General features: G+C 38.3%; 1 protein-coding gene and 1 long non-coding RNA gene across 3 annotated transcripts; both read left to right on the forward strand.

Moving 5' to 3' along the window:
- Positions 1-354: 354 nt before the first annotated feature.
- Positions 355-5,213, forward strand: LOC311084824. Of its 2 annotated transcripts, XR_014606621.1 has the most exons (6): positions 355-1,519; positions 1,907-1,979; positions 2,128-2,237; positions 2,719-2,797; positions 4,044-4,153; positions 4,931-5,213. It is a non-coding gene; the product is annotated as an uncharacterized lncRNA (long non-coding RNA). The 2 variants fall into 2 exon arrangements; XR_014606622.1 differs by having other exon boundaries at positions 363-1,979; positions 4,931-5,212.
- A 14,888-nt stretch (positions 5,214-20,101) lies between these two features.
- Positions 20,102-24,391, forward strand: LOC311084813 (uncharacterized protein). The gene is made up of 4 exons (XM_084117110.1): positions 20,102-20,295; positions 21,409-21,481; positions 23,048-23,149; positions 23,782-24,391. Exons 1-4 carry the CDS (start codon positions 20,158-20,160, stop codon positions 23,805-23,807), a joined length of 339 nt encoding a protein of 112 aa, XP_083973236.1. The 5' UTR covers positions 20,102-20,157; the 3' UTR covers positions 23,808-24,391.
- Positions 24,392-24,830: the final 439 nt, after the last annotated feature.

Here is a 24,830-nt window from a genome sequence, read left to right on the forward strand (position 1 = left end):
ATGGGCTCCCTATGTGAGACCTAGTCAGTTCACTAATGGGAAATGAGTACATACCCAGCCAGCACATGACCGACTTTCAATGTTGAAATATGGTTGAAATAATGTCAGTTTGTTGTTGAAAAAGATTAACAAAACCCCTTCTAAATCAACGTTGACATTTTTACAAGATCCCCAGCCAACACATGTGGGGCCCAAACGGGCTGCAAATGGGCTGATATCAGGGGCTCACCTGGGCTACCCAACTGGGAACCCAGCTAATTTTGGCCGCGGTTTCCGTGGTGGCCCCACATGTGTTAGCCCAGATGGGTTGATGATGGGCTCCATATCGGGCCCATATGGGTAACCTAGGTAGCACCCATTTAGGGCCTACAGGAGTCTGCCCACATGGGTTGATGATGGGCTCTTGATGGGCTCCATATCGGGCACATATGGGTAGCCTAGGTAGCACCCATTTAGGGCCTACAGGAGTCTGCCCACATGGGTTGATGATGGGCTCTTGATGGGCTCCATATCGGGCACATATGGGTAGCCTAGGTAGCACCCATTTAGGGCCTGCAGGAGTCTGCCCACATGGGTTGATGATGGGACCCAGATAGGTCTTATCTAGGGCTCTTATGGGCCACAACGGGTATATATATGGGCTACCATATTTGTCTGTTTGGGTTACCTTATTTTACAGTAAACCCCTAAATACAATCATTACATGTAATCCACTAAACTATACTAAAATGTTAAAGGTATTCAATGAACAGAAAGCAGTAGTTCACTTTTAAAGTTACTTTATTAAGCAAGTACAAGTATCCCAAAACAAAAAAAGTAAAAGATTTAAAACACTTAAAACACTTCTAAATCAACTTTGACATTTTTTACAAGATCTGTACGTTGAAACAACATACAACAGAAATATCTGCCTTTTAACATTATTGTGACAATTAATTAGCATTTCATTATTTTTTTTTATATAACAGCTCTTCAGTGTATATGTTAAAATATAATTATCATTATTAACAATACTAGTTTCAAACCTTTTGCCTTATGTGATTTTGTGTGAATTTACAATTTTGTCTGCTTGCCTAACCGTTTGCATTGCATTATTACGTTTGTATATACACTGTCATGTCATTTGACTAATTAATTAAATAATAATACAGACTGCAAATAAAACTCAATACACCGATATGTTAACTCGCGCAAACTATTGTTATTGGTTGTTTCGCCGTTTTACTTTGAGCATGATTGGTTAATCTGTCTGTCTTCCAGGAAACTGTCGAATGAGAGTGTGCGCGGCTCTGCGCGCCTATTTTAAATTTGAAAATACGTCCGTTACTCTCGGTCGGTGAGCACTGAGCAGCTGAGCTGCTGCTTGCATTGATTACTCGGTCAGACCTGGATTATTTTATATGCCTGTTGAATTCTTAAATTTTGAGCGAATTTAAGTTGATATCAATGAAGAACAAAAGCTGGAATGTGAACAGAGGAAGGGGTCGTACGTGGTCTGTAAAAATACTGGCGATATCAGGTAAGAAAACATTTTTCAGTCCTTAGCAGTGAGTTAAATTAACGTTTATGGACATGAGAAACGGTCATAGGCTTAATGCAACCTTATACGTTAAATAAGTTATCTCTCTGTGTGTTTTTGTACTGCTGTAGCAATATAAGCACGTATTTCAATGTAATTTAGTACCATCTGACATTGCTGTGTTTTGTTGTTGGTAATGTTGTGTGTTTAATGTCAGCTAACGTTAGTTTAAAAACGCATTAGAGGTAAAAAAAAAGCGTGGGAATGAGTAAAGTGATAAAACAGTCATTTATTCGTTAGAAGTATGTTTACATAACCTCTTCAAACACTGATAACAGTATTGAAAATATATTTGTTTACATTTTTTTTTTTTTTTTTTTTTTTTAGATCAAGCATTGGAATAATTTTTTTCTGGGGAGAACACCCAACAGAAAGACCCATTCACCAACTAACTGTTACAGTAAGTTAATTTTACCCACTGTTCAAAAACCTACACTGGGTTTAATATATAGTATTAATATGATTTTCACCTTTAAAGTAAGACATTTAATGTTACTGATAGAAAGTCTGAGTAACTTTTTTGTCCTTTTGTCTTTTTTCTGCTGAAGTGGCGCACTGAAAGTGGATTCATGTCACCTTCATCAGTCCCTTCTTTAATCACTGGACACCATAAAGGGAAAGACCCTCAGACGTGTCATAATAGGATAAATGGCTGCAGGTAAAATTATTTGATGGTTTGATTTTGGTACCAATTGTTTTCTTTAGTTTTTTTTTTTTTTGTGTGTGTGTGTGTGTGTGCTTCCCTTGCTATGATACAGATTTCTGATTGGATTGCCATGCTTAAAGTTTACATTTTTAATCATGTAACAACTAACAGTCTCAAAGATGACATTACTAGGGCTGGATTTATTGGATGGGATGCGCGCTATGTTCCATTCATTCATCAACTGAAAACAGGATGAGGATGACTAATCGATTTTTGGGATTTAAGAACTGATATCATTTCGTAAAAATGAGAATCAATTAAAATCGAGAAATCAATATTTTTTACCCAGCCCTTGACATCACTCAGTTCATGTAGTGTGAATGTTATAATGGCAAACGTTTTTACAATTTAAGATTGTTTAAAGGAATGATATAAGAAAATACTGCTTTTTAAGGACTTTTCATTGAATAATTTCTTCTTTCCCCCTCTTCAGATTGGCCAAGGATCCAGCTGATTACTGGCAATTTGATGGAGGATTATTCTCTAGCTGCTACATTGCACTATCACTTCTGGTACAGATTCATTGGCCTTTTGTGTTATTTTTTATTTTACTTGATTTAATAAATTACTTTTAATTAGTAGCCTACAATGTATGGTTAGGATTCTGAATTAAAACAGTGTAATGTTTCTCCACAAATATTATCAGAAATATACAGAGCCCCCAGGGGTCAGGCAAATTGTTGAAACAATATAAACCTGCATTGAAAGATCTAATTCAAAGAGCAACAGACCACAACCCTCTCAGCTCAACACCACAATTTGTTGATTTCTTCATCTGTTTTAAAGGGATACTCCACCGTCTTTTCATATTAAACTATGTTATTCCCTTAACTAAGACGAGTTGATACATACCTCTCTCGTCTCAGTGCGTGCACTCAATCGCTCTGGCGCGCGGTGAAACTTTGTTCACTCAGTTCATTCAATACGGGCCAAGCAGAGAAGCTACCAAACACCTCCACGTTTTCCCTATTTAAACACAGTTACTCGCGTAGTGTAACTCGACCTAGGACGGTGACACAAAACAAAACGTTGCGCTTTTCTAAGCGTGTAAAATGGATAACTATATTGTATGGCGGAATACCATAGCAAGTGCTTATGAGCACTTCGACTTGGCGGAGTAATATCTTCACTCGTGAAAAATCCTCTCACCGGCCCCCGCTCCCTCTGGTGAAGATATTACTCCGCCAAGACGAAGTGCTTACAAGCGCTTGCTATGGTATTCCGCCATACAATATAGTTATCCATTTTACACGCTTAGAAAAGCGCAACGTTTTGTTTTGTGTCACCGTCCTAGGTCGAGTTACACTACGCGAGTAACTGTGTTTAAATAGGGAAAACGTGGAGGTGTTTGGTAGCTTCTCTGCTTGGCCCGTATTGAATGAACTGAGTGAACAAAGTTTCGCCGCGCGCCAGAGCGATTGAGTGCATGCACTGAGACGAGAGAGGTATGTATCAACTCGTCTTAGTTAAGGGAATAACATAGTTTAATATGAAAAGACGGTGGAGTATCCCTTTAAAGATGAAATCATGACCTTATCATTATAGTAATCGTAACTGACACATGGGAGTAATATTTTTTTTTTTTTTTTTACAATTCCATGTTGGGGCTCTGAAGAATTGCTTGTGTGAATACATAAAATGTGTTTTAGAATGGATTGTGTTGTATACTTTGTTTTCTACCCGACTAATTGAACTGTAAAGTGAAAATCTTGTACATGACTTATTTTGTATTGAGTTTTCTTGCTTTTATTTATACAGGATAGTACAGACAGCGGGCAAGAAGTGAAGAGGAAGTGATGGCATCAGGAGCAGCACAACCAAAAGCTTGTGACCCCATGGAAGTTGTCCGAGTGCGTGGAAGAACAAGTGTAAGTGCAGAAGCCGATCTTAGGATGTAGTGGAGGAAGTGTATATGAAGAAGATATAAAGGAGCCAACTTGTTTAGTTTTTAAAATTGAACTAAGAGCCAGTGCAATTGTTGTAAAACAGGAGAAATATGTTCTGTAACATAACATTAGAGCGAGCAGACTTTGTAAAGTTGCTACTACTTACATGTCAAGTGATAAGCAATATTTGAGTTGGATGAATGATGGGCAAATGTTTGGTTTTCTAACTTGTCCTGGGAACCCTCAGTACTGCACACCCACTTCAGATCTGACAGTTTCTATAAATGAGCTAATGTGATGAATCAGGTATATTAGATGAGGGAAACGTACAAAGTCTGCATCTGAAAACTTAGGCAGCTGACTCATTGTCTCGCTGCCCTATCAGGCAACGACTTAGCAGGCAGCGTTTACACACTATGGTGCCTCACAAAACCGATTTAGTTTAGTTTATTTTTTGATATATTTGAGCAGTAACCATTCTGATTTCAGACAGACTTATGAGGCAGCATAACGGTTTAATGATCTACAACACTAATTTCTAGAAATTACTTCAAAAGTGGTAAAAGTTGGTCAAAATGTACATTTTGTGCCTCCATTATGTGCAGTGCAGGGGGCGTTCCAGGACAGGTTTGCAAACCCCTTATCTAGATACACTTAATTTGGGGCACCAAAAGGCTAACCTGACACATCTGATTGAACTGTGAAAAGGAATTAAAAAAGTGGCATAATGGTTGACTGATTTATTTTCTCTTTTCAAAGGGCCGTTGGGAGAGCGACAACAGAGGAGTGAGAAGCTGCACGGTTATTGTTTTGTTTGTGAAATGGTTAATTTTTCAGATATGCATATATATATATATATATCTATCTTTTACTTTTTTCTTTTCTTGTTTTGTGATACTTGTACTTGCTTAATAAAGTAACTTTAAAAGTGAACTACTGCTTTCTGTTCATTGAATACCTTTAACATTTTAGTATAGTTTAGTGGATTACATGTAATGATTGTATTTAGGGGTTTACTGTAAAATAAGGTAACCCAAACAGACAAATATGGTAGCCCATATATATACCTGTTGTGGCCCATAAGAGCCCTAGATAAGACCTATATGGGTCCCATCATCAACCCATGTGGGCAGACTCCTGTAGGCCCTAAATGGGTGCTACCTAGGCTACCCATATGTGCCCGATATGGAGCCCATCAAGAGCCCATCATCAACCCATGTGGGCAGACTCCTGTAGGCCCTAAATGGGTGCTACCTAGGTTACCCATATGGGCCCGATATGGAGCCCATCATCAACCCATCTGGGCTAACACATGTGGGGCCACCACGGAAACCGCGGCCAAAATTAGCTGGGTTCCCAGTTGGGTAGCCCAGGTGGGCCCCGGATATCAGCCCATTTGCAGCCCGTTTGGGCCCCACATGGGTGTGTTGGCTGGGTCGCGATTGTGCTGCATTCACTCACAAAAATAAATGTTTTGTATATTTATGGTAGGAAATTTACAAAATATCTTCATGGGACATATCCAAAAATCATTAGGATATGTCCCATGAAGATATTTTGTAAATTTTTAATTTTGACCCGTAGGCCTACAATGTATTGTTGGCTATTGCCACAAATATAGGCTACCCGTGCGACATGCGACTGGTTTTGTGATCCAGGGTCACATGTGTTACTTGATCTGACAATCACCGATTTAGAGTAAACCAATCAAATCAACAGTGTTACTCACAACAGGATATTTTAGATATTTCATTTAGCTCTGGTTTGTTAGAAACTGGACTTTGAAACACCATTTATGTTTTCCTTGTTGAATATTTGCAAATAACAAATAAGGTTGATGAAATTCCCGTCAACTGAATAAGGTCATGTTTGCACTGTCCAGTGTTTAAAGGTCACTTTAGTAATAAATACTCCAGCGGTACTGATGGACAACAGTGTTTGGAGCAAGATTCATCAATACTTTCTAAGGTTTGTTCATTATCGTGCTGTTGATTACTGTAAAACCTTCAGGCAAAAGAAAACAACAAAATATGCATTTACCCAGAACAAGGTAAGTATTTTAGAACTTTACTCAGCAAGTATAAGATATATAATAGAGAAAAACAAAGGCACTGGAATATGCACAAAAAAGTGCACAGCTGTGTTAACATAAACTATGTGCAAGTAAAAACAAAGGAAGGATTTCAACAGTATTTTGTTAATCACTTAATGTCAGTAAAGGTGTTTTGATGTGTGTGTTGTTCAACAGGTCATGGAGATTCATCAGTCTGTTGTGATTCTGCTGCTGGTCTTGTGTGTGTCGTTCTCCACTCATGCTCAACCAGCTGGTTATTACAATTTCCTCAATAAGCATGTGATTCCTCGTGTGAACGTGGAAATGTGTACCAGTGAAATCAGAAACAGAGGCATCACTGCACCTGACGGTAGCTGCAAACCTGTCAACACCTTCATACAAGCAAATGAAAATCAAATTATACCAGTTTGTGGCGCAGGAGGAACTCCACTGGGCGGAAAACGGTTTGAGAGCGACCTGCCTTTTCCTGTGGTCAAGTGTAAATTAGACCATCAAAGGTCTACCCCCTCAAACTGTGTCTATACAGGGAGGTTGATCAATAACCATCATATAGTGTTGGAGTGTGACTGGCCTCGTGGCTGGCCTGTACATTATGTACGGTAAAGTACAGATGGCCGGCTGAATAGAGCATCACAGAGCTATATTTGCTAATCATTTGTTCACTTCTCCTTTCCCATCTTTCTTTGTTTCTCAAGTGCAAAAAGAGAAAAAAGTGAGTCAATCATGAAACCAAAAATAAAATAGATGAATAAATACAAAATACAAATAGAAAGTGTACCCCTCTGTCTTTATGAGACTCTGATATGAATGAGAATATCTTCACTGTCTCTCATCATTTACCTTAAATGAGCATAATGTTAAAAATATCTTTACAATATTTCTTTAAGTTGATGGTATATTCCTCACTTCTTCATGCATGTCTCTGTGTGCAATAGTGCTTTTCATGTGCAAGATTCAGCTAGTCTACTGAATTTTTAAGCACTCTGTTAACACTTTTTGAGCATTTATTAAAAAATTCCTCAATTCAACATCAATTCCAGATGTTCTGATTTATAAGATACCACAGGTTTTGATGACAGGCACCATTGTGCAGTCAATGCATCAAAATGAGCCTGAGAGCGAAATCTTGAATAGACTAAAACAATGCCTTCGCGAGCTGCGTGGTTGTAGTGCTGTTGGATGGGAATTGATTCTCAATCGGAAACAGAGTACTGAAGAATCGTTCGAGACATATGCAGAAAATATGTTTGAACTTTTTGAGGAGTATTCTGGAATTGAAGGTGTTAACCACAACAATGTAATTCTCCTTGAATTCCTACTTACAAATGCAGGGCCGCGTGTACAGCAATCACTCATGTGTGGTGCTTCTCCAGCACAAAATACATTTGAAGGTATTGTTAACTGGGCAACAAGAATTGAGTCACGGAAACAAATGCATGGTGAGGTAGCTGTGTTAGAATGCCATGAAGATCCTCCATCTGCAGGAGAATTCAGAAAGCCACACTGTGGCAAACTGAACAGATTCTGTAATTCCTGTCACAAAACAGGCCATACAGAGGAAAAGTGTTGGTCACTGGGCAGAGGCAGACCTCCACCCTATTTCATAAAACGCAGACAATCACAATCTAATGACACAAACCAGCACTCTGCAAGTAAGCAAAGCTCAAATGCTTCTAAAACTCTTACTGACCTAACAACTTTGGACGCTCAAGGCCTTCAGCTATTAGTGTCATTTGCTAGTCGGGTAGCAGCCCAATAGCAAATGGTTTAATAGTTTAACATCTAAATTCATTGAACCTGTCTGCATTTTCAAAATTCAAATTGTGCTTAACACATCATGCACTACACATCGTGCACATAGAACAATTTGGCTGTTTATGCTACAACATGCACATAGGCTAATTTAAAGTTTATTCTTTAAACACAGGATTACTTTACTGTAAATGTAGTTGAAACACTTAGGCAAAGGTGATATAGATGTTGTATTCTATTGCTTTGCTGTGGGTGTATTTGGAACACTTAGGTAAAAGGTTGTAGATGTTGTATTCTAGGCCATGTGTCCTGTGTATTTAACTGAATTAAACACGTGTGTCTATGCTAAATTTGGTGGCTATAATGTGATTCACAATGAATTTGAAAATCAGAAACAGCGAACGCATCTCATTAATCCTGAAACAAAAACCTTTTTATATTTAAGGCTTCAGAGAACTAAATATTGTTATGTTTGAATGTATTCTGAATTACTCTGAGATTTGTTTTTCCAAAATAGATTACCGGATTCGTATATTTCCACAAGCCTGCGCTAGACATTAGTGGCGACTAATACTGATATCAGATTCAAGTGTACTTGAATGAGGGGGGCGAGTTATTTCCGTCCAGAATCAGCAAATGCTGTTTAATCAACCTGGATTCGGGTGCGCTCCATAACCTCTGTTCTCATTTAAATGTTCCTTTAGATACGTGTACGTGGTTATACCACGGGCTTGACTAAACCAAAGCCATTTTAAGAAAAGTAAGTTGATCGACTAACGTCTTTTATGGTGGTCATGACCTCTACTAAAGTGAAACAATTTGATTAAGTTCCTGAGGTGGCATTCAAGGGGGCTATGTAAGTGTCTGTTATTTTGTACGAGTGAATACGGCAAATCTCAGATATTTAGCCAATTACCTCTGTTTTGATAATCAGACTGGTGGGATTGTGTCGTGCATCCTTAGGAGAAGGACTGCAAAGCGATATAGTTTTCTGATCTATAAACGGAAAAATATAAGTAAGAGTAAAATAGAATAATCAAACGTTAAAATGGCCATTTAAAAAGACTAAATGAGAAGAAAAGGTATTTGAAACCTAGAAAAAAGAGAAACAGCGAATGTAGATCTTATAATTATATTATAACTTGAATTATAATAAACATTATATTACACTCGCTGAGCAGGACAATAATTGGGCAAGTGTGACTTTCGTCATTAAAATTGAATTTCTGAAACAGAATTTCATTTGTGTGCTTCCCAGTGCCAAAAAGGGGCGGAGTATGCCTTTATTTTTCACCGTTAGAAAACACGGCTAGGAGTGTGGCACAGGTAATAGCACGCTAAATAATCCTTGACTGGGGTGCACCAACTGAATTGAATCTGATAAGATAAGTAAATTTACGAGGAGGGTGTGAAATGCTAAACAGCAGACAGAAGTACCACAGTTTTTTGCAGGTCAAAGAATATCCGACTGACATGATAATGGAACAAGTAAAAGAATTCCACACGTCTGAATTTAATGCTTTTGAAATATTGGAATTATCTGTGGTTCGCACTCCTCTGTTTTCTGTCTCAGGCTTAGGCTACTTCTGCAAAATGGTGGAGCCCACCTGGAGCAAATCCAGGACAGCGGAATTGTTAGAACATAACCTGAGACTCGGGAGATGGGTGAAAAGACATTATAAAAGGCCTTTTCACACGTCACACTATCACATCACTGCATAAATATGGCCTCCCAGTTTAGAACTGGATCGAAATTTGCAACACAATTGTTATAGATTAGATTCCACCCATCTCCTAGACATGAACACTGAACACACCCCTCCATCATTATACCCTCACAGCATCATCACCTGGGGTAGATGGTCTATCCAGGCTGAACACTGCACATCAGACGAAGATGTGTCATCTTCACACTAACAGATCCAGATAGCTTCACACACATAGGGTGGAGCTGATCTCATGATCATGGTCTAACAGAGACACAGAGAATAGCATACGCTATTCACAACAAACTGACAACTAATGTAACACACATGAACATGAATGGCTATAGTCACAAATCAAGACAAATTCTAAGGCAGACCTGCCATTAAATTTCAAACTCTATGATTGTTGGTGGGAGTTGGAAGATCAGAGGGCCCCTGATTTCTCAACTTACCACTAATAACAGAAACAATTAAAATGGATAAATCAACCAAGTACAAACATTTACAATTCAACTCTGTCATCGACTGTGACTTAGCCAGATCAATACACACACTCTCAAACACACTCTCTCACAGACACACACACACACAACAACACACACACACACACACACACACACACACACACACACACACACACACAAACACGCTCACAGACAAAAACACACTCTGACATTCTAAAAAATACTCTCACACAAACACACAAAACCATTGATTGGTTTACACCGACCTCTTTCTGCATTTCTGAAACCTATTTTGATTTCTGCATTTTTTTTCCTTTGAGTAATTCAGAAAAACATTTCTGAAACTTATTTTTATTTTAATTTCTGAAACTTATTTTGATTTTAATTTCTGAAACTTATTTTGATTTTAATTTCTGAAACTTATTTTGATTTTAATTTTCTGAAACTTATTTTGATTTCTGCTTATTTGTATATTGTCCATTTTACTCGCAACAATGTTTTTGGATGTTTGGTTACACCAAAATTTTGCTGACACTCTTCATGAAATGTTGTTTTAACCCAGCACTGGTTGTTTTGTTAGAATGCCATTTATTTAAATGTTTCTAAGAACAGGGTAAGAGCTTGTAAGATCTTCCTTTGTCCTTCCTTGACCCTCTATAGGAGTATTATTGGCATGGTAATTAAAAATCAGGTAATTAATGAGACCAAATGTACCACTCACATTTGCTGACATGAACATGGTATTTTACATTGAACATGACATGACATTGCTTTATTGCATTATGCGTTCCTATGCATTTCCTTACGACTAAGTTCATATGTGCTCAATCGTGAAGCGGACATTTAAGAGGCTTTTCAGGTGTCTCACACAATGCAGTGTGGATCAAAGAGAACCCCTTCATCCACTGAGGTCTGCCCAGACCACCGTACCGCTGGAGGTGAAAGGGTTGGTCAAGAAGGGTCAGATCATCATCGCGGAGAAAGTGCTAGGGAAGCGGAAGTTTCTCCATGAAGGAATGACACGTCAACTGAATAAGTCACAAAAGGTCCAGATTGACTCTATGAACTTTGCTCATGTCACAGGATTACAGGAAGAGAACCTGAACGCATCCACCCACCTGCTGGACTCAAGCTATACACCTGGTGAGAACAGGTGTTCTGCAGGTGAACACAGCCCACTGAGCTTCTACAGATGCCAACATTGCAAAGACAATTTTTGTGCTACATCTTCAAGGATTAAAACAAACGTCTTACTGTGACCCCGTAAGTGTTCATCAGAATGTGACCCACGGGATCAAGGAGGGAATCTGTAAGACTGAAAATACTGATTGGGGCCTGGTCTAAGGGACAAAATGGCCCTGCTGGCTAATTAACATTCGACCTCCCCCATACAGCCTTTCTTCCCCTCAGAAACAAAGAACTCACACAAGAACATGGTTTAATGTGAATGTTTATCAATGACTGATATGTTTTTGGTGTCATTTGAAATGTCTCAAAGTGAGTGGTACAGATATCTCATATCCAGATAGATAAAATAAAAGGTAATAAGGTTTATAGAAGTTTAGAGAAAACTGGTTAAGCCATTTGAGGGTGGTTTTCCCCATCCCCCATGTCACCTGGGCAAACAGTATAAAGGAAGGTGTGCTCTGACTCTCGGGGGCTCTTCTTCTCTGGTGGACGCAGACTGGTTAGGTGGTCTCTCTCTCTCTCTCTCTCTCTCTCTATCTCAGGTACAAGCTGGGTAAGATTCTTTGGTGTAACCATTGTATAATCATGTTTTAGATATTTGAATTGATTGAGGAATTGATTTTGACATTGTTCATTTAATGGTTAAAAGGAATAGTCAAACATTCGCTCACTTTTAGTGAGGCACAGATATTATTAAAATCTTTCATTTATGGAGTCAGATGAATTAACGAGAGAATACATAACTAAATGTATCGTAAATTTAACCAACCAATATTTTGCACGAGTAAGGACAGAACACGTGATACCTTCCCCGTGTATTGGCGAACCGGCAGATTGGACCAATATAGCGGGCCTTACACTTGTTTCACGCAAGTTTCATAAATATTTTCTGGGGTTTGTTCATTACCATATTGTTGATTACTGTAAAGCCTTCAGACAAAATAAATTTGTTAGAACAAAATATTCATTTACCCAGAACTACAAGGTAAGACCTTTAGAACTTAATGTCTCTAACACAAATACAGAAAAACAAAGGGACTGGAGCGAAAACGTGCACAGCTGGGTGAACAACTGTCAACTATAATCGAGACCACGTCAAAGTGACTGACAGAGAACATCTCAGTTACTATAGTAACCTCTGTTCCCTGATGGAGGGAATGAGACGTGGTGTCCCTCCGGGCACAATGTTGAACTGTCTGCTGAAATACCCGGGACAAGCTCTCGCTGAATGAGTGGATGCACACCAGATCCTTTTATATACCCGTAGCATGCAAATTCCACTAGTCAATTCTCATTGGCCTTTTCTGAAGTCTCAGAGGTGTTTAGGGATCTGAAGTCTCAGAGGAGTTTAGGGATCTGAAGTCTCAGAGGTGTTTAGGGATCTGAAGTCTCAGAGGTGTTTAGGGATCTGAAGTCTCAGAGGTGTTTAGGGATCTGAAGTCTCAGAGGAGTTTAGGGATCTGAAGTCTCAGAGGTGTTTAGGGATCTGAAGTCTCAGAGGTGTTTAGGGATCTGAAGTCTCAGAGGTGTTTAGGGATCTGAAGTCTCAGAGGAGTTTAGGGATCTGAAGTCTCAGAGGTGTTTAGGGATCTGAAGTCTCAGAGGAGTTTAGGGATCTGAAGTCTCAGAGGAGTTTAGGGATCTGAAGTCTCAGAGGTGTTTAGGGATCTGAAGTCTCAGAGGAGTTTAGGGATCTGAAGTCTCAGAGGTGTTTAGGGATCTGAAGTCTCAGAGGTGTTTAGGGATCTGAAGTCTCAGAGGAGTTTAGGGATCTGAAGTCTCAGAGGTGTTTAGGGATCTGAAGTCTCAGAGGTGTTTAGGGATCTGAAGTCTCAGAGGTGTTTAGGGATCTGAAGTCTCAGAGGAGTTTAGGGATCTGAAGTCTCAGAGGAGTTTAGGGATCTGAAGTCTCTGAGGTGTTTAGGGATCTGAAGTCTCAGAGGAGTTTAGGGATCTGAAGTCTCTGAGGTGTTTAGGGATCTGAAGTCTCTGAGGTGTTTAGGGATCTGAAGTCTCTGAGGTGTTTAGGGATCTGAAGTCTCAGGTGTTTAGGGATCTGAAGTCTCAGAGGTGTTTAGGGATCTGAAGTCTCAGAGGTGTTTAGGGATCTGTGACCCCTGTGTCAGTCATTGACATCACGTCTCATTCCCTCCATCATTGAACAGAGGTTACAATAGTAAAGAGACGCTCACCTAGTGTAAACAGAGACAAAATATCTATTTTATTTTATTTTTCTCTGTTGTAATGGAGAACTATAACCATCTTTGTTTGATAATTGCAATTTTACATTTTTCTTGATTTCTCCCAGTGCTGTGCTCTTCTTTGAGTAAGTCTACCTTTAACTTTAAACCTTTAATTAGCTCTTAACTCATATTCCTTCATCAGATAAATATCCATTAACCCTCACCCCTTTAAACCAGCAACATGAAGCATAACTGCGAACTTCATCAGGTTTCCTATGAGAGAGAAATGAAGTATCATTTAACAAAGTTACGCATGTCAGCCTGAGCAACTCACAGTTGACAGTCTCCTTCTCATATTATTCTCCTAAGGAAAAGACTGTAATCTCACAAATGTGAGTGTTTTCTGTGTGCTGGCTGGAATGTGTTTGTTATCATTGTAGCAAATTAGCTCTATATGAAATATTAATAATCAATAATAACTGGTTATAATTGATTATGAATATTTGGATTAGTTAATATAATTAATTTACTTTCGTAAATTAATATTACAATCAATTAACCTATTTGTCCCATGAACACTCAGGATCAATTGTTTATTAACTCTAAGAAATGTACATTTCCGGGGCATGGGAAATGTCTTTCTTAATTTACAATACTACTAAGAGCAGTAACCAAGATCTAAATGATTAGTGACTCCAGTTATGAGCTTGAGACACGGACAACTTTACGTGTGACATGAACAAGATTTTATTAACTAGTCTAAACACTTAAACTACTCTAACATACACACACATGCATGCATACAGTTTACCAAGAGAAAAAGAGCTAAAGCAGAATACAGGAAAGCAAGAAGTTATAGCATTGTTTGAAATTCAGCAGATCAACAGCCTTGAGCAAACCATCAGTTTAGTTCTAACACGCCCTTCCTTAAAAGGGGTAAGGATACTTAATGTATCAAATAATGAGACTAAGTTCGATACTTGCATGTCTCGCCCATTTGAATTAAACTGTCCTGATGCAATTTGTTGAGGCTCCAGTTGATCTTTGCTGATGTGGTCTTGATGAGAGAGAACCAGTGGGAGTCAGAGGATCTTTGGTGAATGGAAAGACAAGGCCGCAGCCTGGCACAAGCTTGGAGGGTCCTTAGAGGCTTCTAGTTCAGCATCATCTTCACGTCAGCATTTCAGAAAGGGAGTAAAGAGAGAGCTAAAAGCTGATCAGTGACTTTAAAGCGTGAAGATGGCACAACCTCTGGAGCTGTGTGAGCCAATGAGAAGATTTCCCTTTGGAGGGAAATTTTACGACCCTTTGTGTTCTAGCAGGGCATTTGAATATGTACTTTCATTGGGTGTTTAAGAAAAGAATCTTTAAGATTCTTATAATACTAATGCATCACAAAGTTAGCAACATGTAATGTAAATTAACAAATCGGAGATTTAGATTGGATTTTTTAGAGACCGAACATGCCGCACATATAATGTTGGTTAACCATAATATGCAAAGTGAAGTGAAGCCTATCTTCTGTTATTAATGCAACGATGTCTTTATCAATCTGTGTGATCTATGTCATCATACATTATGAAAGATGTGCAACTCTGAGCAACTCTCTCAGGCTGACTCATGCTGATCACACAAAACCTCAAATGATGAAATGATACTGATATATGATTAGTTACCCGTAGTGTGAAGTGTGTCTTTATCTGTAAGGGAATGCACACAGTTTAGTGCTTCCTGCTTTTCTACTGAGACATTTCTACTTTTAAATTAGACTATAAACATTTATATTTTCAATATTAATATGTAGAGTGTTTGGCTTGTTTTTTGCACCACCTATTCAATTTTTTTTTTAAAGATATTTTCATGTTAAATTAAACAGAACAGAACTGAAGTAAGCAGACTAAATTTCTTCCTTATACTCTATTTCAACTATTTCAATATTTAATTGCGGTATTGTTACAATCACGCCAGACTCCACCCTCACTCAATCACGACGCACCTCCTCTCCCGAATACTGATCACACACACCTGCTCATCATCAAGTCTTCAATCACCTCCAGCACTTAAACCCCGCTCTCACTCTCACTCATTGTCCGGTATTGTTTGCATCTAGACACTATCTCCTTGCTTACCTTCAGGACTCCACTGCTACTTACCTGTTCCGTCGATTCCTCTCCCAGCCTTCCAGTCTTCCTCGTGGGTCTTCGTCTCCTGTGTCCTCCTGAGTCTTCTCTGGGTCTGGTATCTCCTTCCGTTCCCCATCTGCAAGAAAATCAAACTGAGTCATTCAAGTCTACATCATCGGGACTAATTCAGATCCACTCACCTTCATCTGCACTGCCAAACTCTCTGCTGGTTGATTATAATAAATACTCTCTTGCTTATCTGTGTGTCTGCCCTTCTGTGTTGTAACAGGTATGTCCTGAAGAAAAATCTGTATCTTTTTTTTTTCTTTTGCTAATAAACATAGCCATAATCTTAGATTAGTGATGATATTTGAAGAATACACTAAGGACTAAGTTGGGCTTCACCAAACTTTATTCAGAGCTAATACCCAAAATAGTATTGTGCCGGCTTCTGCTTTTGATTTATTTGATACTGCAATTTGGAAACTTTTAGTTTTGCCCCTGGAGTTAATAAAACTAAGCTCCAGAAAATACCTGACTCTGTTGAAGAAAACTGTCAAAGATTTTGTAATGGATAAGATCTGATGTGTATGAGGTATTTAATTTGATTGTAAATTAGAACTCAATGCAACAATTTGTTTCTCTCAACAGGTAACAGAACAGTACAGCTGCAGTGCGTTGTGATATCAGTGACTGGTCTGACGCTGCAACATTAGTCTCATACAGGCAAGTAGAAATCTTTGTAACAATACTATAATATTGCTGCTCTTATTTTCCCCTGTTCTTTATTGTGTAATGTAATATGAATTGTAAATACATTTGGCATTAACTTTTAGAGTATTATTTTAACATCACAAATTGTCTGTTCTTTTACAGGGTGACCTTGTTCTCAGGAGGAACCAATACAGTGGACAACTGAGGTCTAGGGAGGAAGAGAGATTGACGCGTTACAACACAGGTGTCATCAGGGAGAAAGAAGAAGAGCTATTTGAAGATTGCCCGGTAAAGCATGATTTTCTTTTTGTGTCAAGAATCGTTTTTTAAGCGCAAGTGAAAAAGTAAGACACAAACATGTAGATTTTCCACTCAGCAATGGTCCAAATTATGTGCAGTCACACACACTGTAAAGGTGCAGAGGCACACAATGTATGGTTTCGAACAACCTTCATTTTATGGGTATAATTTGTGAACTGCAGCTGTCTTGCGCAATGTTCTACTCATTTTTTTTTTACTTATGTTGACTCACTGTAAAACATACTGAATTTAACAATGTGAGTTATGTTTAGTCATTTTTAGCAAGCATGTTCGTTCTGCACTGATAATGAATCTCTTTTGTATTTGTTTCTCAATAGAATTGTGTTCTTTCTTTCTTTTAAACTGTATGCAGGAGGACACTGAACAACTGGTCGTCCATGGTGCTGATCGAGAGGATCCAGTCAATGTGTCCATCCTTTTGGAAAGCAGGGAGATGCTTCCAGGATGTGGCAGTATATTGCTAAAGCTTGCACACTGCTGATGGGGCTTATTTATGCCTGGCATACCCCCCAACACTGCTCTACACCTTTGAGGTGTTCCAGAAACTTTTCCTGGACCTGGATGGTGTTAAGATGTCCCCAAAAGTGCAATCTTTACAGTTGAAGTTGCTCTCCTAAATGCTATCGACACGTGCTGTACAATCGAGGCTGTTGGTAACTTACATCCAACTTACATCTCCATCTCAGCAGATGCTTGAATGTGCATTAAGGAAAAGTGACCATTCTGTTTCAGATGGACTATGCATGTGCTCGTCATTAATGTTAGTTATGCCACTGTTGGCTGCTGAGGTTTAGTCAAACCGTACAAGGTTAATTCTACAGTTATTGTTAATTATCAGAGAGGTTACTGAATGTACCTTAACTACTAATCAGTTGATGTGAAGATTACTGATTTAATGGTTTCACGAGTTCACATGTTAATGAAATCTGATGTAATCTTATAATGCGTATTTGGCTTGCTGTCCGGGGGGAGGGCTCCGAGCTCGGAATTCGGCCCGACCCCAGAGTACTCCCCCCTATGAATGTATAGATCATAGGTATCTATGAGCAGGCCCATCTGAATGTGAGGTGATGGGGTGGTGGCGGGATGCTGAGAAATTTGTCATGAGACAGGAGGTAAGGGAAGGCTTTATTTATACTGGCTTCTTCTTGTGCTGATTGGATGATTACCTGAACATGCTCCTCCCGAACTTTGTTACATAAAACTTCATTTATTGTGAATGTTGACATAATAAACTGGTCAACTGTATTGTATTTAAATGTGATTTGTGATAAAAGTATTTGATGCAGAGAAAATTATTACATTTATTTGGTAACACTTAAAAAAAGCAACATTTACATAATAATAGTGAGTAATATAAATTCATTAAACTAAGTAATTCAAAATGTGAAATGGACAGACATTATAAAATCTACTTAATTACTTCATAACAGTAAATATTACAGATTTATAAAATGTACTTGATATTTTCACAACAGTGATGTTCCTTTTAAAATTAAATTTACTTAATTACTTTTAATAAATACAACCTGCTAAGTTAAATACAATTAAGTAACATTTACTTAATGTCTTCACAAATGTTACATTTAGAGTTAAGTACAGTACATTTTACTTGATACTGGCAAGTAAGTTGTACTTGATATCACAGCAGTAAAAATTACTAAGAAAAATTGAGTGCAAATTGTTACAATGATTTTATCAAGTAAATCCTACATGTTGTTTTTATCAGTCTATAATCTTGTTTCTGCTTCACCATTATTACATTACTAATATTGCCTTTGCATTGAATAAATGTATCCGCTTGTCGCACGACTGTCATCTGGGTATGTGGTTCTTTGTACAGCACACTTATGTATTTCTTTTTAATGTCAATTTTAGACCCCTGTACCCCTAGATTATTTGGGAGGTCATAACACTGAACTGTACTTCATGTTGTATGCAGAAGTCATAATAAATGAGAAAATACAGGGCCAATATTAACCCTTGTATGGTGTTCGGGTCTGTGGGACCCGTTTTCATTTTTTATCAAAAGATAATTATATGATTAATTAAAACTCAGACTCATTGGCCTTGGCTCATTTTCTGTGAAAAATATATATCAGAACACATTTTCAATAACCACGCACTGTACACCCCCCCTACACATTTATATTACACAGGATGTTCGGGTCCACTGGATAAATAAAAGTGTGGAAATTTTAGGTCCTGTGTACCTTTACTATGTCCTCCTCCTGTCAGGGCCTGCTGTTATTGTGTGTGTGTGTTTGTGTTCATGTATATGGTTTATGAGGACACAAATGTGTATAATGACATGGGTATTACAATGTAAACATGGTTCATGAGGACATTTTTGTGCGTGCGTGCATGAGTGTGTGTGCATGCGTGTGAGAGAGAGATTGTGTGTAAGTGTGAGTGCAAGAGTGAGTTCTGTGTTTCTACTCCTGCCGTTCCCACACAAGGTTCAATTCTTAAATGTGATCTAACAAATGTAAAGAGAAAATATTAACCATGCTGTTTATATTGCTTGTAATTGGGATGAAGTAAACATCTGTTTGAGTATTTTAACATAAAATTGTTTGATAGTGTTGAATTAAAAGCCCAAAAATGCAGCAGGTCCACCAGACCCACGAACACTGTCTGAATAACAAAAATATGAACACTACTGATAGATTTTGTATCTTCAGTCATCAGAATCATCTACATTGTGACTTAGATTTAATCAACTGAAAACAGTGTCTATATAAAGGTGTGAACCAAATGGCCCACAGTCATATGGCCCATACAGACAAATGGCCCATAGAAACTGATTGGTGTGAAACCACATTGCTCAAGGTAGATTATAGTATAGATCGATCTCCTGTGGGAGGTCCTAACAGTTTTCCTTTGTAGCCCTTTTGTCTTCATGTATAAAGTTCTGTCTCAGACACAGAACGTTGGGTTAAGATTGTTGAAGGGCGACATGCTAACATCGCTGCTGAAGGACTGCTAAACTACAAACCTTCAATAAATTCTTCTCCCCACAAGAACTCTGGTCAAGCTTACTTATTTTATGTATTGGAGAAATCGAATACATTGGCGAGACACCCAAACCACTGCTCGGCCAAACACACCAAAATCTAACACCACACAAGGGCTAATTCACTTTGGTAATGACACATTCTGTTGTTTTCTTCTAGCAGTTCTCTTAAGCTTTTACTGCAGCAATAGTGTTGTTGCTGATATAATGTGCTTAAATTATTTCTGCCATTTGATTATTATCTCCTAATCTTCATCAGAGAAGTATATCACTATGAAACTCTTCACACGTCACAAGATTGGCTGCTCACTGCAAACATCACATTTTGATTTGCAAATGCTCTAGAACTTAAAGCGCAACCTGGTCTCATAGGATTCCGTGAAATGTCCACGGGCCCTTAACTCAAAATCCGTGGAGCCATCACAGAATCGCCCCAAATTCCGTGATGCGGCCACGGATATTACTCCAGCGCAAGTCAATGACACTGACCTTCCGTGGTCCACACACGGATACCCGTTTCAATGACGGAGTACAGATCTCACTCAATGGACGTGCTTTCTCATTTGGAGACGCAACATTTGAAGTATTTGTTTCTTTTCCAACATCAAATGCCATAATGACGTTAACCTGACTGTTATTGTAGCTATTGCATTGTCCTGTCATCATAAAATTTCGGTTTGTTTCAGTTAGCCTAACCAAAGTCCCGTGATGGCACCACGGACCTCAACAACCTGACCTCACTCATGGACGTTGTAATGTTGCTGGCTTGTTTAGGAACTTATAAGCTTTAGGTCGACTGTGTTGCAATGGCATGTAATTAACTTGACATTTTGTCTCGTCCTGTCATCATAAAATCCAGTTTGATGGCGTTTTACACCTATTGCTCGCTTGGCTATAGTGTATCATCTAAAATCTGTGGTAGGAGCACGGAGTGAGTCTGTGGTGAGACCACGGATAACTCCAACGCGCAAGTCAATGACACTCATCTTCCGTGGTCCACACACGGATACCCGTTTCAATGACAGAGAACAGATCTCACTCAATGGACGTGCTTTCTCATTTGGAAACACAACATTTTAAGTATTTATTTCTTTTCCAACACCAAATACCATAAAGACTTTAACCTCTCTGTTATTGTAGCTGTTGCATTGTCCTGCCATCATAAAAATTCAGTTTGATTCTGTTAGCCTAACTGAAGTCCCGTGATGGCACCACGGACCTCAACAACCTGACCTCACTCACTGGATGTTGTAATGTTGCTGGCTTGTTTAGACACTTGGAAGCTTTATGTCGACTGTGTTGCAATTTTGTCTTGTCCTGTCATCATAATATCCAGTTTGATGGCGTTTTACACATATTGCTTGCTTGGCTATAGTCAGATCTAAAATCTGTGATAGGAGCACGGATTGAGTCTGTGGTGAGACCACGGATAACTCCAACGTTCGTGATATGGTCACGTAATTTAATCTATTGATTCGTGCCATGGACACGTTTATTTCGTTATTTTTCGTCTTTCGTGATCACAGCTCGATTATTTCTGCCTGTCGGCTGCAGCCGAGAAGATGTTTAATCAACATTTATTCACGAGATCTTATATCGTGGTTTATGTATTTTTTTAATGTTATTATTTCGGTCTTATTGCCAGGGAAGCTGGATTGCTTTGCTGTTTATTGATATTTTTAAAATTATATTTTAGGAAATCGCGCTGAAGAAGTCTCGTTACGAACACATCGCGATATTTGGCATCAGTTCACGTGTGTCAGCTGTTGGTAAGTAGCCTAGTAAATAAATACCTAAATACGCTGTCCTAATAATGTGTGATATAATGTATTTTCTGTTTGTCGATATTAATCTGCCATTATATCTGCCATTTCCACGGAGACTTTGCGTTTCATTGCTTTCTAATTCAAAATAGGGTGATTACACGTGACACTGCCTGTCACGTGACGTGCTATAGGCCTAGATATTAGGCTTGTTTGAGATGAGCAAAATCTGCGCAGAATCGATCACCGGTGATCAGCGCGAGATGCATGCCGGTTAGAAATGTGTCCAAGTGCGGTCCGCCTTGCTCTGATGTCATGCTGACGTATGTCAAAAATCTCTCGCGATCGCAAGGCGCACGTGTCGGATTCTGCAGGCGAGCGCAGTTGCTCTCCACCGACTGCGCTGATCAAAAGCATGATGGGAAACGACTTGCTGACGACACAGCTTAATGGTCATTGGTTTAAACAACTGCGATGTTGTTCTCTTTAAATGTTAAAACTGTAATATCATGTTTTATGTGTATATTTTATGTGTGAATATTCCCAAACTATCTGACAGTGCGATCTCTTTGGGTTATGCAATTTAATTTTTTATAAAAAAATAATAAAAAATAAAAACACATGTCTGTATTAAAGAAAAAAATATTGATAAACATGTATTTGGAATGGAATTAAATAACAAGTACTTTGGGTGTCTTGTTCATTTTATTTATTTTAATATAAAAGCAACAGAACTTAAATTACATCCAGTTTATTAGCAACACCGTGCACGAGCGTGAATATCGTGAATCCCGCGATATCCATCTTTGATCTCACAGGTGTCAGATCCATTGCGAGAAGAGAGAACTGTCCGTCTTGCCTGCGCTTTTTTCACTCCTCCCCTCACTGCAGCCGCCTACTCTCGCACACATTTCAGGCGAGGCTAGGCGCATCTCAAACAAGCCTATTCATATCAGATTAAAAATAGTACAATTAGTTCCAAAGTTGTATTTGTAGTAGAAGCACAGTAAAAACAACACATACCATGCTTTTACCACAGTAACATTAGTTTTACTGTGATAAGTGTAGTAAAAAGACAGTAATCACAAAACTTACCATGCTTTTACCACACTATTGGTAGTTTTAATGTGATACTTATTGTAAATGCACAGTAACCACAACACTTACCATGCTTTTACCACAGTAACCCTAGTTTTACTGTGATAGGGCGTGGTAAAAGGACAGTAACCACAAAATTTACCATGCTTTAAACCTCAGTAACCTTAATTTTACTGTGATTGGTGTAGTAAAGGACAGTAATCACAAAATTTACCATGCTTTAAACCTCAGTAACCTTAGTTTTACTGTGATTGGTGTAGTAAAGGACAGTAATCACAAAACTGACCATGCTTTTACCTCTGTATTGATAGTTTTAAAGTGATATTTGTTGTAAATGCATATTAACCACAACACTTGCCATGCTTTTAATGCTTTATAATGTAACATCCAATATTTGTAAGGTAAATCAGTACTTTTTCCTTTAAATAATCCTATATATTGTACATAATGATATTTTCTTTTCTTTTTTTTCAGCTGAAAAGACCAAAGGGGCCTTTCGGACTCAGTCAGCCCATTATTGTTTGAGGAGAAGTAAACGGAGGAGACGGACAGCTGCAAAGGCAAATATTCGCAATGGTATGTGTTGGTTTTAACCCTAAATCAAACATTTTATCAAGCATTTGTTGTTTCTTAAAACTTTTCTCACAAAACCCATAGCCCAATCAGTACAAACATAGTCTGAAAGACTTAATAATTCACAAGATTTAACAGGTTGTCAAATTCGTACGATACTCGTACATATTTGTATACTCATACACAATCTTGCAGCTTTTACTCCTAGTGCTGTCATTGGCTACTGCCTCAATTCCTGTACATATTTATTGCGATATTTGTAAATCAGTTGCGCCACTTCTTGGAAAGTTGTCGGATGTCACACACACTGTCAGAAAGTTTATATTAATTGCAAATTGGTCCCCGTCTGTTTATGTTCCAGTGATACATGATGTCTCTCCACACCTCATAACGGACCTCTGTTTGCAAGAGTGGAAAAGCTTATCTGACTTGTCACATGACATCAGATACTCGATTATTTTGTCATAATCAGATCAGTAACACTGCTGATAACTGTCCCGTTTGCATGTAAATCATTTTCATATGATTATTGCTTGCTATTAAAGACATACTTTTATTCATAGAAATGCCCACATATCAGTGAACTTATAACATAAAAATGCTTTTAACATTTAATTATGCAACACTCTTTACAGAAAACATATCCCACGGTTATGGATAAACTCACAACGTCATCATCAAGTCCTGTGCTGGGCACATTGGGCAACAAGTGTCCTCCAGCGTATTCGATCCATGGCCAAGTTCTTCACATCTTCCCATGGGACACTGACATTCTTCAGATCTTCGTGAAACATCTGTCTCCGTATCTTCCTTGGTCTTCCCTGTCTCCTGCATCCTCCTGGTGGTGTCCTGTCCACTTCATCACTGTGTTTGGGTGTTGTTGTTTGGGCATGCGTAGGATGTGTCCAGCGAGGTGCACACTTTGCTCTGTCTCAGTTTCTGAAAGTCTTCATGTGGAGTCCCACTCCTCCTCGGGATCTCTTTGATATATGCAGAACCAATATTGAATATAGTGATTTATCTTTTTCCATATTGTTAAAGCATTTTGTTTTCTCTTTTCAGCTTCATAAACTGTACTTGATTTCTGCCCAATGCCTTTATAAAAAAGGGTCAGTGCTCATCAGGTGTTTTGCTAAAGGACATATTCATTGCATAGTTACAATAAAAGTGACCAATAATCACAAGGATATAGAATGAAAGTTGAGAATGTAAAATGCTGTGCTTATGTTTTTGCCTATTTGTTCTTTAAAGTGATGAAACAAATTTTCACATAAAGTTGAATCTCATCTTTTGGTTTGTAAATATATAACTTCATCATAGCAATTTTTTTTAACGTTAATGTATGTCACTATAATAGATTGCCCCTGTATCTGGATATTTTTAATTAACTGATTTTTATACTGTTGTGCAGTAGTTTTGGTGCTACATTTGTCTTTAAACAGTTTGACATTAAATATTGGAATAAGCTTTCAAAATTGTGTCCATTCATTGTGCTTTTGTTACATTTATTTGAATATAATTGATATACCTTTGACTATACATACACTGTAAATGTTAGAAGCACTTTAGTAGGCCTACATGCAATTATATTTAATTAAAATACTGCAAAACTACTCCTGCTGTAGGACATTGCTTAGAAAAAAAGTTTCTCTTTCAAATGTATTTATGCATCAGTCTAATAAAA

This window comes from Abramis brama, assembly GCF_963993115.1.
Source record: "Abramis brama genome assembly, chromosome: 6".
Classification (NCBI taxonomy): Eukaryota; Metazoa; Chordata; class Actinopteri; order Cypriniformes; family Leuciscidae; genus Abramis; species Abramis brama.

Coding starts and splice junctions, on each gene's coding strand:
- LOC311084813 (XM_084117110.1), top strand. CDS start 20,158: ATGCGGCCACGGATATTACTCCAGCGCAAGTCAATGACACTGACCTTC. Junction 20,296..21,408: donor TTGGAGACGCAACATTTGAA/GTATTTGTTTCT, acceptor ATTATATTTTAG/GAAATCGCGCTGAAGAAGTC. Junction 21,482..23,047: donor TTCACGTGTGTCAGCTGTTG/GTAAGTAGCCTA, acceptor CTTTTTTTTCAG/CTGAAAAGACCAAAGGGGCC.